This window comes from Raphanus sativus, chromosome 9 (genome assembly GCF_000801105.2).
Source record: "Raphanus sativus cultivar WK10039 chromosome 9, ASM80110v3, whole genome shotgun sequence".
Classification (NCBI taxonomy): Eukaryota; Viridiplantae; Streptophyta; class Magnoliopsida; order Brassicales; family Brassicaceae; genus Raphanus; species Raphanus sativus.
This window is the reverse complement of record NC_079519.1, coordinates 16,391,768-16,405,853: the sequence shown is the minus strand read 5'-3', so window position 1 is coordinate 16,405,853 and position 14,086 is coordinate 16,391,768. Positions and strand designations below refer to the sequence as shown.

The 14,086-nt window shown below is 41.9% G+C and overlaps 1 protein-coding gene across 1 annotated transcript; it reads left to right on the top strand.

Moving 5' to 3' along the window:
- Positions 1–7,840: 7,840 nt before the first annotated feature.
- LOC130500110 (uncharacterized) lies at positions 7,841–9,136 on the top strand. The gene is made up of 2 exons (XM_056994821.1): positions 7,841–8,323; positions 8,546–9,136. Exons 1-2 carry the CDS (start codon positions 7,841–7,843, stop codon positions 9,134–9,136), a joined length of 1,074 nt encoding a protein of 357 aa, XP_056850801.1.
- Positions 9,137–14,086: the final 4,950 nt, after the last annotated feature.

Here is a 14,086-nt window from a genome sequence, read left to right as displayed (position 1 = left end):
GAGTAAGGACTGTGGACCTCAATGGAGCCGTCCTCTCACGACCATTTTGTGCGATATTCTGCACCCGCTCTTGGTAAACCCTAAACACTCTTAAACTCCACCATAAAAGTTAACCTGTTCTATACCTAGCCCGTTCTCTCTGAGAAGAGCCTGTGACAAGAAGCTCACGCTGATCTTAATTGAACATAAGGAGTTTTGTCTCGAAAGTGTTGCCTTTTCAGGTTGAGATGTAGAGTAAGGAGACGATCTTCGAACAGCGATCAGGGGGGTTCTCATTAAGTGTGTGTGGTCCTAATCTACAGCTTGTATGGTTCAGAGATTTGTGGTAAGAGTATGGTTGCTGAGAATAAGCGAGTTCCCACGCTTTCAAACCTTTCTCCCTGTTCTTAGTACTTGCCTTGTTCGAGGACAAACAAGGATCTAAGTCTGGGGGAATTGATATATGGTGTTTTCACATCATTGTATATATGTTTTCATTTGTTTCAAGTCACTAATTCGTGTCAGTCTAGTTCTTTTTGACCTTTTACAGGTCTGGAGTTAGCAGAAGAAAGAAGAGATGGTGCCTGATGAAAAGAAGTCCTTTTGGAGCATTCCTGCGGAGAACACTCAAGAGAACAGTCCCGAGACTGTTCTCTCTCAAGCGGAACAAGCAGACGGAGTGATTCGGAGATTGTTCCAGACGAATATGGAAACTCCTATTTCGGGAATTAAAGCCCTGTTGCCCTAGTCTCTTTTCTTCTGATTGGCGCCTCCATATAAAACGCCATCTATCTATTTTCTATTTTCTTACGCTAGTTTTTACAAGAGAACACTGAGTATTGCGATCTGCAACTTGTAAGGGAGAAGAATCCATCCTCTCATAGAGAAGATCATCTGAACCCTATTGTTTCATACTCTGTTCTTATGCAATTTTATTCAGGATCTATGTCTTTGTTTATGTGCATCATGATCGAGTAGTGACCTTGCTCGCCTAGGGTTTTTAGGGTGTTGAGACATGAGCTAAACATAGATAAGCGATCCATAACTGTTCTTCATTCATACTGTTCTTACTGCTTTCATTAAACTGATCACTTGATGTTAGATCACTAGTTCATCACCTAGTTAACCGCTTAGGATGATAACTTGACATGTATTGAATGAGCTTAGTATCCCTAATCAGCGAAAGTAGATATTAGGGTGGTAAGTGAACTGATCGGACCTGTTCTCTAAAGCTTGCAATCGATCCTCATCCCAACGACAGTTAGGTGGTGAGATCGATCTGCAAAGCGATCACTACCACGATAGTGGAGTGTTCCAGCTGAGTGATCCGAGTTCTAGAAAGCACTTCATCGCGCTTGAATAATTGTTTTGCTCCAATTCAACACCCAATGAAATACCCTAGGCTAGCTTTTGTTTAATTGAATCAATCTCGTGTTTAATTTGCTTGTTTACTATCGCCTATTTCAACCAAATCATATTTTCTTCTTAGCTTGATTCTGAAACTTATAGAACTAGAGTGTAGACTGGTCCTCTGGATTTGAATCTCAAGTACTACAATTGCAAATGTTAACTTGGCAGTAGCAAGGATTCATTTTTAGTGTATCACACTTCTACTCTCCATGGCCTTTGGGATGTCACTTTTCTGGTCTAGGCATTGGACAATGGCGTGCCCCTGGTTTGGTTGCAAGTTGGCATGTTGAGACCAGCCTCTCTTACTCTCTTGTGCAACAACTTTTCTAACTTCTTTGGAACCATGAGTTGGATACCTCCTTGGATAAAGTTCCTTAATTTCAGAACTTGTAAACTCTGGTGCAAACTCATGTCTCATGGCTTCCTTAAGAGCTCTCCACGTTTTGATAGTTGGCTCCTTGTAAAACCTCCTATCATCTTCTTCTTGTACCCACCATTTGAAGGCTTCTTCTCTAAGTAGATCAGTAGCATAAGCTAGCCTCTCTTCCTTCATGATGTTGTTGTAATGAAACCATTCATCAAGGTTTCTCTCCCATCTAAGATAACCTCTTTTTCCTGAAAATTTAAAGAGTTCAACTTTATTAGCAAAAGAGTTATAATCAAAATGAGAATTAACAACATTAAGTTTGGGGGTTTTAGAATTTGGATTTTTATTGATCCTTGAAGGATCTGGTGGCTTGGGCTCGACATCGACAGCCTCTGGTGTATCTCCAAATCTTCTTTCTCCTGGCTGTGGACGTTGGCCTTGTGCCTTTCTTCTTTTCCTCAACTGAGCAATCTGTTCAACCTCTTGCAAAGCTGTCAAATGTTGGTTCTTTTTGGCCATCTGATATTGGTTGTGTGCTTCTCCTACCATGGCTTCCTGAAACCACTTTCAAGATCAAGTGAAGAATAGAGAAATCTGATTGAACCAAAATAAACCCAATGCAAGCTAACTAAAACTAAACCGATAAATATGCAAATATGAACCGAAATGAAATCAACTATGCAAAAAAATTATTTTTCTTTTGGTTTTCTGGATGCAATCTCGAAATAAAACAAATATGGAATGCTAATAACACAATTAAAGAAAAAATATGGAAATAGAAACTAACAATGATTTTTTTTTTGAAAACTTTTCAATGCAAGAATCAAAATAAATGCAAAATGCAGATTTTTTTTTTTGAAATGAATGCACAAAATCAAACAAAAAAAATGGCAAATGGAGCTGGGCAATGAATGCAAACAAACTAATGAGTAAAACTTGAATCCTAGATGATCTACCCGAAAATAAACTTGTCTTCCTCTTTTTATAATTTTTTTTTTTGAATGCAACAAGAACACAAAAATGCAGAAACTGTTTTTTATGGCTTTTTGATTTATAAAGACAAAACAAATGCAAGCAAATATGAAATGCAAGGATAGATATTACCTTAGTCAGGAGCTTGAGCTCTGATACCAAATGATACAGCCTGGAAATCAGACTATAAGACTTGATGAACTGAGGTTCAACCTGAAAACAAAGAAGATAGATTTTTATGAGTTTTTATGAGTTTTTATGAAGCAAAACAGAAACAAATGAAATATGAATAAGATGCTAATGATATGAAGAATAAATCAGAGTAAATAAACAAAGATAAATGATAGATATGGTGGAATCAAGCTGCTGGATGTGTATCACTCTCAGCTTGATCAAATGATGGATTGAAGTGGATTTGCGGATGAAGGTTTGATTGAATCTCTCAACCAGATGGGATGATGGACGAAATGGATTGAATAGACACCACAAAGCTCTGTGAAAGGAGACTTTGATAAGCCTGGTTGCTCAAGAGCTGCTTCTCACAAACTCAAAAGACTTCAAACAATAGTTTTAAGAAAACTAGAAAACTGCATTTTCATTCATAAATTCAAGGGTGATTATTACAAAGACAACTACTGAGCTTATATAGGCTCGACCTTGGGACTATCTAACAGTCTAAAAATGACAAAAGAAAAGAAAATAAATCGAAACATAAGTCTTGGAAGAAAAGGCTTTGATGGCTCCATGAAACTAGCCTTTAGCTTGATTTGTGCTCTCTTCAAAGAGATGATCTTGTATCTTGATATTTTCTTGAACCTGGATGGTTTAAGGGGATAAGTGAGCTTCCTGGGAATCTTCTTTACTGTCTGGAATGAGCTGAAGTCGTGCCTGATCTGAAGAGAAAGAGCTGTTGGAGCTTTATTGCAAGAATCTCCAAATAAGGCAGTTTTGGTGTAAGTGTGGATCCTCCTGATCCAATGGGGGCTGGTGCAAGGTATGAACTCATGGAACTCTTCTTGAACTCCTATAATGTCTCCTGGACGTCCTGGTTTAGTCCTGATGTCTTCTGGTCGGATTGGAATTGGTTGGAAATGATCAAACCGATAGATTGTCCAATCTTTCCATAAATAGCTCCGGTTTGATTTAAGTGACTCTTCATTCAACCAACTAATCTCCTGGGCTCTGGTGTAGCTAAAGACTTCTTCAATACCTCCTGATTGGTTGGAATGATCTCCTGGACGCCAATGTCTGGTTTGAAGCTGATTGAACCGGTTAGCTTCCAATTGAGGCAAGTGTAGAACTGGTTTGACCGGTTCTGGCAAATTGGGCATAACTTCATAATTCCGTGGCCATTTCTCCTGATATTGGGCTTCCTGGAAATATGAGAGACTCCTCTTGAATCCTATGATCGGTTTTGGTTCAGGCCGCTCCTTCATTGGGCTTGAATCTCCTTCAAAAGTCGGGTACTCGCAGATGGATGGGCTGGGGAACCTCTGGTTTGTAAAATTCATAACTCCTTGGTACAGTAAGCTTTTCTGGATATTCCAATTGGGCTGGACTCCTTCTTGAGTGTAGAATCCATTAAAGTTTGTTTAACTCCAAAAATCCTTTTGGTTGTCAAGATATACGCCGTGTACTGGACCTATGTCGCTGGTACCTCCAAAGTGGCCGGTTTGGACTGCTTGGTTGACCTCTGGTTCAACCACTGGTTTGATGGCCGCATCAGTTGAGCACGGTCAATGCTTTCATTTCTCAGAGGCTTAACCTGTCTTTCCTGGATACTCAAAACAAACACTAAAAGACCAGGATCATATGTGGAAGAGAGATACTTGTTTAAATCAAAAATCAAGATATCTTTTCCTAGAACAAGTAGCACACAATTCAGCCTTTTAAGATGCTCATCAAAATAGATGTTACAGACCATAATTTTCTCAAGACATGCAACAATATTAGACATTTTCAGAACGTGCATATCTTTCCAAAAATCTGAACACACAAGCTTAAATTTAGATTCAGAATCAAATTTCAAAGGATCAAGATGATTTTCAAAGAAAGTATTGTACACCACAATATCATCAAGGCTCAACACAGCATAATTATCACAAAATGATCTCAGAAAATGCCATGCTTTATTAATTTCAAAACATACAAGATCAGGTTGCAAATAAAATCACAGAAATAAAGATCATAAAAATCGGTTTCAGTTTCAAGTGATTTATTTTCCAGCAACTGTTCAAGCAAGAACTCGTCCAAGGCAAAGAAGATGAAATCGAAACACCAGTGATCAATTCATGCCTAGAAGAACTCATATTAAAGCCATTTCCTTTGCAAACAAATGAATCAAAAGATTTTGGAACACAAAAATTGGTTTGTTGCAAATTATGATCAAATGACTTTTCAAGAGAATGAAAACCTTTGTTATGTTCCAAGAATTGATCAAAGCTCAAAATAATTCCAGAATTGTTGCCTTTGAAATTTTGAAAACATTGCTGATCAAGAAGTTCATCAGGTTTAAAAATTTTTAAAAAATTAATTATGTTTTCAAAAACAGATTTTGAAACACAAAATTCTTTCATCCTGTCAAGACCAAAACGAGTCACATCATGAGAACTAATCTTGACAAACATGTCAGGCAGAGAATTAAGCAAATCAGAGTTCTCACAGTGCTTTGAAGATCAGGAGACAAAGGGGGAGGAGATGTGCCGGGACCAAAGCATAGATGACTCTCCATAGCGATGGATGTGATGCTTGTTGCTTCCTCATCAAAGACTGGACCAGGTTCGTCCTCCTCATCAAAGATAGGACCTAGATCATCATCCAAAGGTGTCCTAGTGCCAGGAAGTCGTCCATGATGTGGATGGTTGAATGGCTCTTCCTCAAAATCCTGTGAACTAAGAACAAGACTGCTCGGAAGCTCCGGCTCAAAACAGGTTAGTTTACTATCAAGCATCAACTCAGATTCAGGAGTAGGAAAATCACAAGTATCCTCACAATTCATCAGACTTTCAATTGGCTCATCATCATATTCATCAAAAATTGGTAATGAATCTGAAAAATCTATTAGATCTTCAAAGCTGCATTCAGATTTACCTTTGGGCTTTTCACTGATGAATATGGATGGCTCAGCTACAGGTGCATGTGTGTATGTGCTCTTCTTTTGGCTCTTGCTGTCGCCATCAGGGAACTCTCTTTCTCCAAAATCATCATTGGATCGGTTGGTCCGCCTAGGGCGTTCTCTCCTTGCTGCGGGTCTAGGACGAGTCTGTTGGACACCTTGAATTTTGTCCAGCTTCTGATGGATCTGTTCTAGACCTGCATGTATAAGGTTAGCAACAGAATCATTGATCTTCCTCATCTGCAAGTTAGATAAACCAACAAAAGAATTTCCTGGTCGGCTCCTTTCATCCTCACTGCTCATGATTCCTGAAAATTCTTAAACACAAAACGTTAGATAAAAACCTCACACACTCAAGTGTTTGATCCTCACCCACACACGTGTTTATCTCAGTTTAAAGTGTGCACTCAAAGTCTTATACTCAAAGTTCTAAGAAGAACAACTCTAGGAATCCCCAACGGGTAGATCCAAACAAACGAAAGTGTTTAAAGATAGAAAGATAAGAGATTTAGAGGGAACCCGCCTTAACCACCTCAAATGCCGGATTTCTCTTCGGCCAGCAGACTTTCTCTTCCACCACCACACCACAAAACAAATCAAACTTGAAATTTTTTTTTTTTTTAACTTTTCTCTTTTTTTTTTTTTTTACAGCATAAACTTAGATCTTTTTTTTTAAATATGGTGGGTAATGAGGGGCCCGGGTTCAAGAAAGGTAGAAGAAGAAGTGTTTAGAAGAAAATGGAAAGATGAGAAGATGAAATGATAAAGAGTTACCGGAAGAGTGGCTCTGATACCACTTGATACACCCTAAATCTGATCACTCTACCGGTACGAAGGGATATGATCTCCGATGGAGAAATGATGGAATGAATGACGATACAAAGGGTTGCGGAATGACCCAATGATACTGCCAAGGTGCTTGAATGTCGCCTGATATGACTCACAGGTCCGACAAGGAAGCAAACTCGATCTGTTGCCGGATGTGACGCACCGGTCCAACGAGAAGGAGGTGTTTGTTTGGAGCTAACCACACCAAAGAAACTAGAAATGTTCTTGACAAAGAACAGAGAGTAAAAACTCATAAAAAGGGAAAACAATCTGCTTTATTTCGTGGCTCTTAGGCATTATTTATAGGATTACAAGTTGTAGAAATCCAAAGCAGAATGTGCTAAAAACAAGACATTGAAAATAGAACAAAGACTTGATCCTAAATAAAGTCTTTTACTGAAACTTTGACTGTCTCTTGATGTAGCCACGACCTTGACTTGGAAAAGTGAAGAATATACTCCTGAAATGGGCCAAGACATGTCCCATTGAGGCCTGGTCGAAATCCATCTTGAATCCGCACATGACTGAATTCGCGGGAACTGAACATCACCTGATTTGTACATGGGATAACTCTCTCATATGAACTCCGTTTGATCTGAATCTTCTTCGAGGAGTTCCATAATTGAGTTGAACACATTCTCCAGGTAGTTTCACGCGAAGAGACATCATGGTTTAGAAGATATGCTTCGAACAATGAACATATGTCTCTGTTGCTTCTCATGTGGTTTGGTGGTCGAACCAGCTCGGAAGATCGAACCAACTTGCTCAGCTCGTCCGGGTGAGTGTTAGTCCAGCTCAGCACGTCCATTATAGTGTCACTCCAGCTAACTTGAGTATTCAGCTCATCCAGCTCAGCTAGGTAAGTGTCACTTTGATTCAGCTCGATCAGCTCGTCCATGTAAGTGTCATCAGCTGGCCTTAGCTCGTCCAAGATTGCATAGATGATAAGGGAACTGACATAATCTGATAAGAAAACCTCGGCTAGGTCTAGCTGGTCGGCAAGGTCGCCACCTTGGGACGTGTCCTAGAACCAAACAGGTCGGTGCTCGATCCAGGGCGTATCAACTGCCCCAGAAATCGACAGGTTACTCGAGGTGGCTAGTAAAACGCCCTTCACCGCGCGGATCTCCGAAACTAAGGTGTCTAATCCAGGAAAACTCAATATACCGATGTATAACGGTACTACCGACCTAAAGGCGCATCTCCAGGCGTTCCACATCACTATGGGAAGAGCCAGGCTTAGGGAAAGCGAGAAAGACGCAGGTTACTGTCGCCTGTTCGTCGAAAATCTCGAAGGTGCGGCGCTCGAATGGTTCTCCCATTTGAAGCGAAACTCCATCGGAAGCTTTTGCCAACTCGCGTCGGAATTCCTCCTCAAGTACTCTATGTTCATTGATAGAGAAACTTTTTATGTCGATCTCTGGAGCTTAACTCAGGAAGAGGGCGAGACCCTCCGAGAGTTTATAAGCCGTTTCAAACTGATCATGGAGAAGGTCAGCGGAATCAGCGACAAAGTCGCCATCGATGCCCTTAGGAAGGCGCTCTGGTACAAATCGAAGTTCAGAAAGTGGATAACGCTCGAGAAACCTCGCACGATCCAGGATGCCCTCCACAAAGCCTCGGATTACATAATGATCGAAGAAGAGCCGAAGGTCTTGTCGCTAAAACATAAGCCGACAAGGAACTCTTCGAAAGACGTGGATCCGAAATCAAAGAAGAAAACTTCTCGTAACGACAAGTACGTCCATCACGAGGGGGAAGAACTCCAAGGTGCGCACAATTACGCGATCAATCCGGAGCAGGGCAGGACTTCGGGAAATACGTGGAACCGTAACTAGAGTTACGACAAAAACGTATCATGCGAGTTCCAACAGACCGAAGGTCACTCCACAGCTAACTGCAAAGTCGTAGGGGCGAGGCTGGCCGCGAAGCTGCTTGCTGGAGAACTCTCTGGAGTAACCAGCGTCAAGGATCTAATCCTCGACTCCGACCGTCCGCCAAAAACCAACAAGAATCCTCCCGCGGAGAACTCGTCACCGAAAAATAAGGCGGGGGATAAGCGCGAGAGAAGACCGGACGATAGGGGAAACGATAATTCCCGAAGGAGGGTCAACATGATCATGGGAGGATCCCAGTACTGCAAGGACTCGGTCTCGGCCATCAAGGCCTACCAACGAAAAGCCGAGTCGACAGCAAAGTATCCTCCACGGTCGCCTCCTCGAGACGGACGGAACACCTCGATAACGTTCACTGAAGAAGAGGCTTGCGGAATCGACCAACCTCACTGCGATCCCTTGGTCATAGATCTCGTAATAAGAGATCTCGAAGTCGCAAGAATACTTATCGACACCGGAAGCACGGTAAACCTAATCTTCCGCGATACCCTGAGAAGGATGGGCGTCGAGCTCAGAGAAGTCACACCGGTACCAAAACCGCTCACGGTTTCTCCGGACAAACGTCCATGACCCTGGGACCGATTCAGCTACCCGTCATAGCAAAAAACGTTACCAGGATAGTTGACTTCGCGGTGGTAGATAGCCCGGCTATTTACAACGCAATCATGGGAACTCCATGGCTAAACGCCATGAAGGCCGTTCCCTCGACTTATCACTTGGGCGTCAAATTCCCAACCAGGACTGGAATCGCCGCAATCTGGGGTTGTCAAAAACAGTCGCGACTTTGTTTCCTAGGGGAGCATAAGTTGAGACAGATCACGACGACCTCTACGGTTAAACGCAAGCGAACTCAGCCTTCCACCGAAGACAAAGAGACATCTCCCGCGGAAGCAGATACGGAGATCGGAACCATCCCCAACTCCGAAGACAACATCACAACTCAGCGGGAAGAGGAAAATCCCGAGGTGAACGTCGACCCCGCAACTAAAGCGGTCAACGGAAAACCAACCGACGAGTAAACACACTCGCGGCATAAACAGAACTATGAGATGGCTTGATCCTCGAAAGAGTTACGTAGGCAGCCCGTCGAAACCCGGCGAGTTCAGCTATCCCCCTCGCCAAAAAGGGGGGGGGAGTGGGTGCGTATACTCGTATCCTCCCACAAAAAAAAAAACCGCATTTGTATTCAAAATTTTTGAAACTATTTTAATAAAAATTACTTTCTCAATCTGTCGATTCTTAACACATAAACACTTCGGAAAACGAAAAACGTATCCTCAAGAAAACGCAAGACGCAATTTTTACTAAAAATATTTAGTTCGTATCATCCGTCAAAATAGTCCATCCGCGACTTTAAACGAAATAGTCCGCCCGCGACATTAAAAACAAAAACAAACCTGTCGATTGGCCCCGACAGGCAAATACAGAAACGTTTCACTTAAACAAATTTTAGTCAGATCTTTTCACAAGATCCTCTTACATCCGACCAGGATACCATAGCGCGCTATATAAAAAAATCGAAATTTCGTCCAGCACTTCGCAAAGGAAGTAGCTCGATTCATACCTAGACAAATCATATAAACCGATAACACTTCGCGGATTTTAAAACGGTACGAATCCGGTCAAAATCACAAACATGCAAAACGGAAGCCGATCAGTCATTGCATAGCTTTGAAGCTGAGAGTAGACCTAGGTCTTGCCCTAAGCCCAGTCTTGCTGGCACTTAACATCTCAAGGACATAGAATCAAATACGAGATCCCAAAATATGTCTCTTACCGCTTACACCTAAAACGCTCGTTAGAAAGTAGCATACGGACCAAGCGGCAAATTAAGAGTTAGAATACGAAATGACTACTCGCATTCTGCCCTCTACACTTGGCGAAAGTTTAAATCAGATCATAAAACGCAAATCACCGAAAACTTACTTCATATTTATATAAAAGCCGCACAAAGGCGGCGGGGATTCGAAGCCTTAAAAGGCCAGTCCCGAAATACATAAAATTACGCAACCTACTACGGTCGCGGCATAAACAGATAAAACGGCCACACTTGGCCACGGAAATACAAAGATAAGGGAAAAACATTTTCCCGATAAATTCAGTAGAGGATAAATTCATCCGACGACGAAGTTCCGAACTCCGTCGGATAAGTTACCTCATCATCACCTCCCTTCGCTTCGGTCGCGACCTCCACCGTGTCAGGAGAAACTGGGATCGGCTCCCAGAGCCCCCATATCCTTTCCTCGATAGGGGGAACAAGCGACTCAGCGTGGACATTGTCCTTCATGCCATCCTGCATAAGGCTCAACTCCTCTTTATAAACATAATCCCTCTGCTGAGTCCTCGTGAGAGCTCCAACCGATCCGCGACACTCGCGAAAATCGCCTACCGCGGCATCGGCCGCCCGGAGGTTGTAATACTCCTCCTCAAAACGCGTCGCCCGATTCTGCATCTCGGCAGCAATCTCCCGCTTGGCCTGCCTCCTCGCTCGGTGAAATCTTCTCCGCTTTGAAACACCAGATCCTTGATTCTCTCTGATTGTCCAACAACGCCGAGCCGAGATGATTCATCGCCTGCGAAACTCGAAAATAGAATTTTTATTCGGATAAATGAAGAGAATGAAGGAAGAAAATAGAAACTAACCCCGTTCACCACGCGAGAAGTCTCCGCCAATACTTCAGGTCTTTCCTCCGTATCCTCCGCAAAGGATAACGGGACAGGATGATCAAGAAGACCGGAAAAGAAGTCGTCAAAGTTGGGAATTTGCGCGTCACTCGAACCGCTCCCATCGCCAAAGCCTAGAGACGGATCCCATCCAGGAAGTGGAGAATCGTCAACAGGAAAGTCGTGATCCTCGACCTCGATGTCTTTATTTCTCTGCGGCAGCTTGGGCGACCTCTCGACCGGAACACGCTCCAGGAGATGATCAACGGGCGCAAAATCAATCTCACCCTCCGCCTCGAAGTCAGAGTGAGCCAATCGGATCGCCTTCCGAACCCTCTGACGGATAAAACTGGTCCACCAATGATCACCGCTCCTCATCGCGTCTCTCACCTCCATAATGTCCCTAGGCCAAGGATGGACCACGCTGATGTACGGAAGGGGATTTAGAACCGTCCAAAACATCAGAATAAACTCATCTGCGACAGACGCAGCGTTCAGTCGCCAGGAGGCAGACTCCCTGTTGTATTGCAACCTCAGAAGCGCCTCAAAATGATCGGTAGTGAGGGATAAGCCGCGCTCGTAACTCAGAATTACGAGACCAATAAGGATCTCGAAACTCGTATGGCTCAGCTGGTTAAACGAAACCTGAAAACGGTCCAGTACGCGGACAATGATCTCAGGAATCAGAAACCAGATACGACAGCGCCACAAAACGGCCTCGTAACACGTGAAATAGCCTTCCGGAGGATGGTCGGCGCTTTCTCCAACCCTAGGAATCCGGAACTCAACCGCGTCCGAAACTCCGGCAAACTTCCGAAGCGTCTCGAGAAAAAGATCAGTGGTCTTACTCGGTAGATGGGTCCCCGTTTTCCGAGCTCGACAGATCGGAAACTTTTCCTCTCCGGGAGGTTTGATACGATCACTGCTTGCTCTCCAATACGCATCGCGTTCAGCCGCATTCGGAGGAAGTTCGAACTCGGCCTTCGGAACGAGGAGTTCTTCGTCCTGGTTGCAATCAGGAGAAGAAGTCACGGGAGCCTTCTTCTTAGAAGACTTCTTTCCGCTTCTAAACAACTTTGACATTTGGTGAAGGATTTTCTTTCTAAATTTTTCTTTTCTTGAGAGGATTCTTCAAAGAAACTCTTATGAAAGATGGGTGAGTAAAAATAAAAGAGTTACCCCCTCTTTTATAAACTTCAGGATTTACTATTCAAGTTCGGACTTTTGGATACCAACTTGGCCTAAAAACTCGCCTAAACTCGCCAAATCGTACGACAGAATCTCGTCAACCCACGATTCTACCGCACTGGGGGTCTAACTGTTGGGGTCGAAATCGGACAAGGCAAAATTGGCTTCCAAAATTTCCGTTTAAAAATTATTTACTTAAGAACTTTTTTACGGTTTTTCGGAAAAGAAAAACCTATACGAAAAATTTGCTGAAAATCTTGTTTTAAGACGTCGATTCTTTAAAACGACGATTTCCTAATCAACGATCTAAGAAATCAACAATTTGTTTAAAACAACGATTTCTTAATCAACGACTTAAGAAATCAACGATTTCTTAATCAACGACTTAAGAAATCAACGATTTAAGAAAGTAATGATTTCTTAAAATCAAACGGAACTTTGTTATCAAAGGACCAAACCTCCGCAAACAAGCATCCTAAGAGAATCGTAGCTTTGCTATAGGTTCAAACACTTGGATAACGGACCTCAGACCACGGCATAAAAGTCACGAGCAAGAGCTCGGTTGCTATAGCGAGCGGGTCACGACATCACGCTCGGTCGCTATAGCGACCGAGCTACGATTACAGCTCGGCATACTTTTTATCAATTTCGAAAATAATTTTTTATTTTTGATAAATTAGTAATGGCATTTTTGGTAAATATATTTTTTGTTAACAAAAGATATGAAGGCAATTTGGGTACAAAAAACAGTCCTGTAAATAAATAAAAATTAGTGTTAATCTAGTAATAAAAACAAAGATTAATGTTATTTGAGTAATCTTCCCTTAATATAATAGATTATAAAATATTCTAATAATTATGTCAAAGTATTGAAGTGTTATCAATTAACAACACTTTCATCGGCATGTTATGTCTTCTATTTGCAGTTGTCGTATGTCACTAATGCGAGGTTGTATTTTCTTGTTTAAAAATAGTGCTCTTGGGTGATCTTTCACATACATAATACTTGTATCTTGAGACCAAAGAATGTTCGTTAGATAACTTTTGACTAATTATGTACAAGTTCCAAGTGTGTATGTGTAGCATCTCAAGTTATTCATCTGGTTTGTTATTTCTGTAGAAATGTTAACAGAATCAAAAGTGTAAAGACCAATAAGCTTTGTGTATAGTGACGCTTACATAATTTAAAAAACGAAAAGTATATGGTGTATGTTTCTTTTAAACCGTTGTTCCTGTGTAAATTTCAGTGGATTTATCCGTTTGTCTTAAGATTTAGCCCTACGGCTCCTACCACGTCACAGTAATTAGGACGTCACGTGTTAATTTTAAACTTTTCTTAAGAAAAAAAACTTAAGAAGACAAGTTCACAAAAATGTTGCTACCGAAATATATTTTATTTTCTTGTGGAAAAGCTAAGGAAAGAAAGATGAACCAGTCCATGGCGCCTAGTTGCTCAAAAACAAACAAAAGAACCAGTCCATGGCGCCTATAAACGCGGTTTTGTTTGTAATCTTATCTTGTCGCTGTTGCCAAAGTCTTCAACATCTACATCACAATTAAATGTCAACTCTGCTTCTCTTTTTTCTTTTTCCCTTGTAAAAATGTCCTCTCTAATTATGATCTACGCGCTACATTTATTTTTGAGGTAAAATATATCTACGCGCTAAA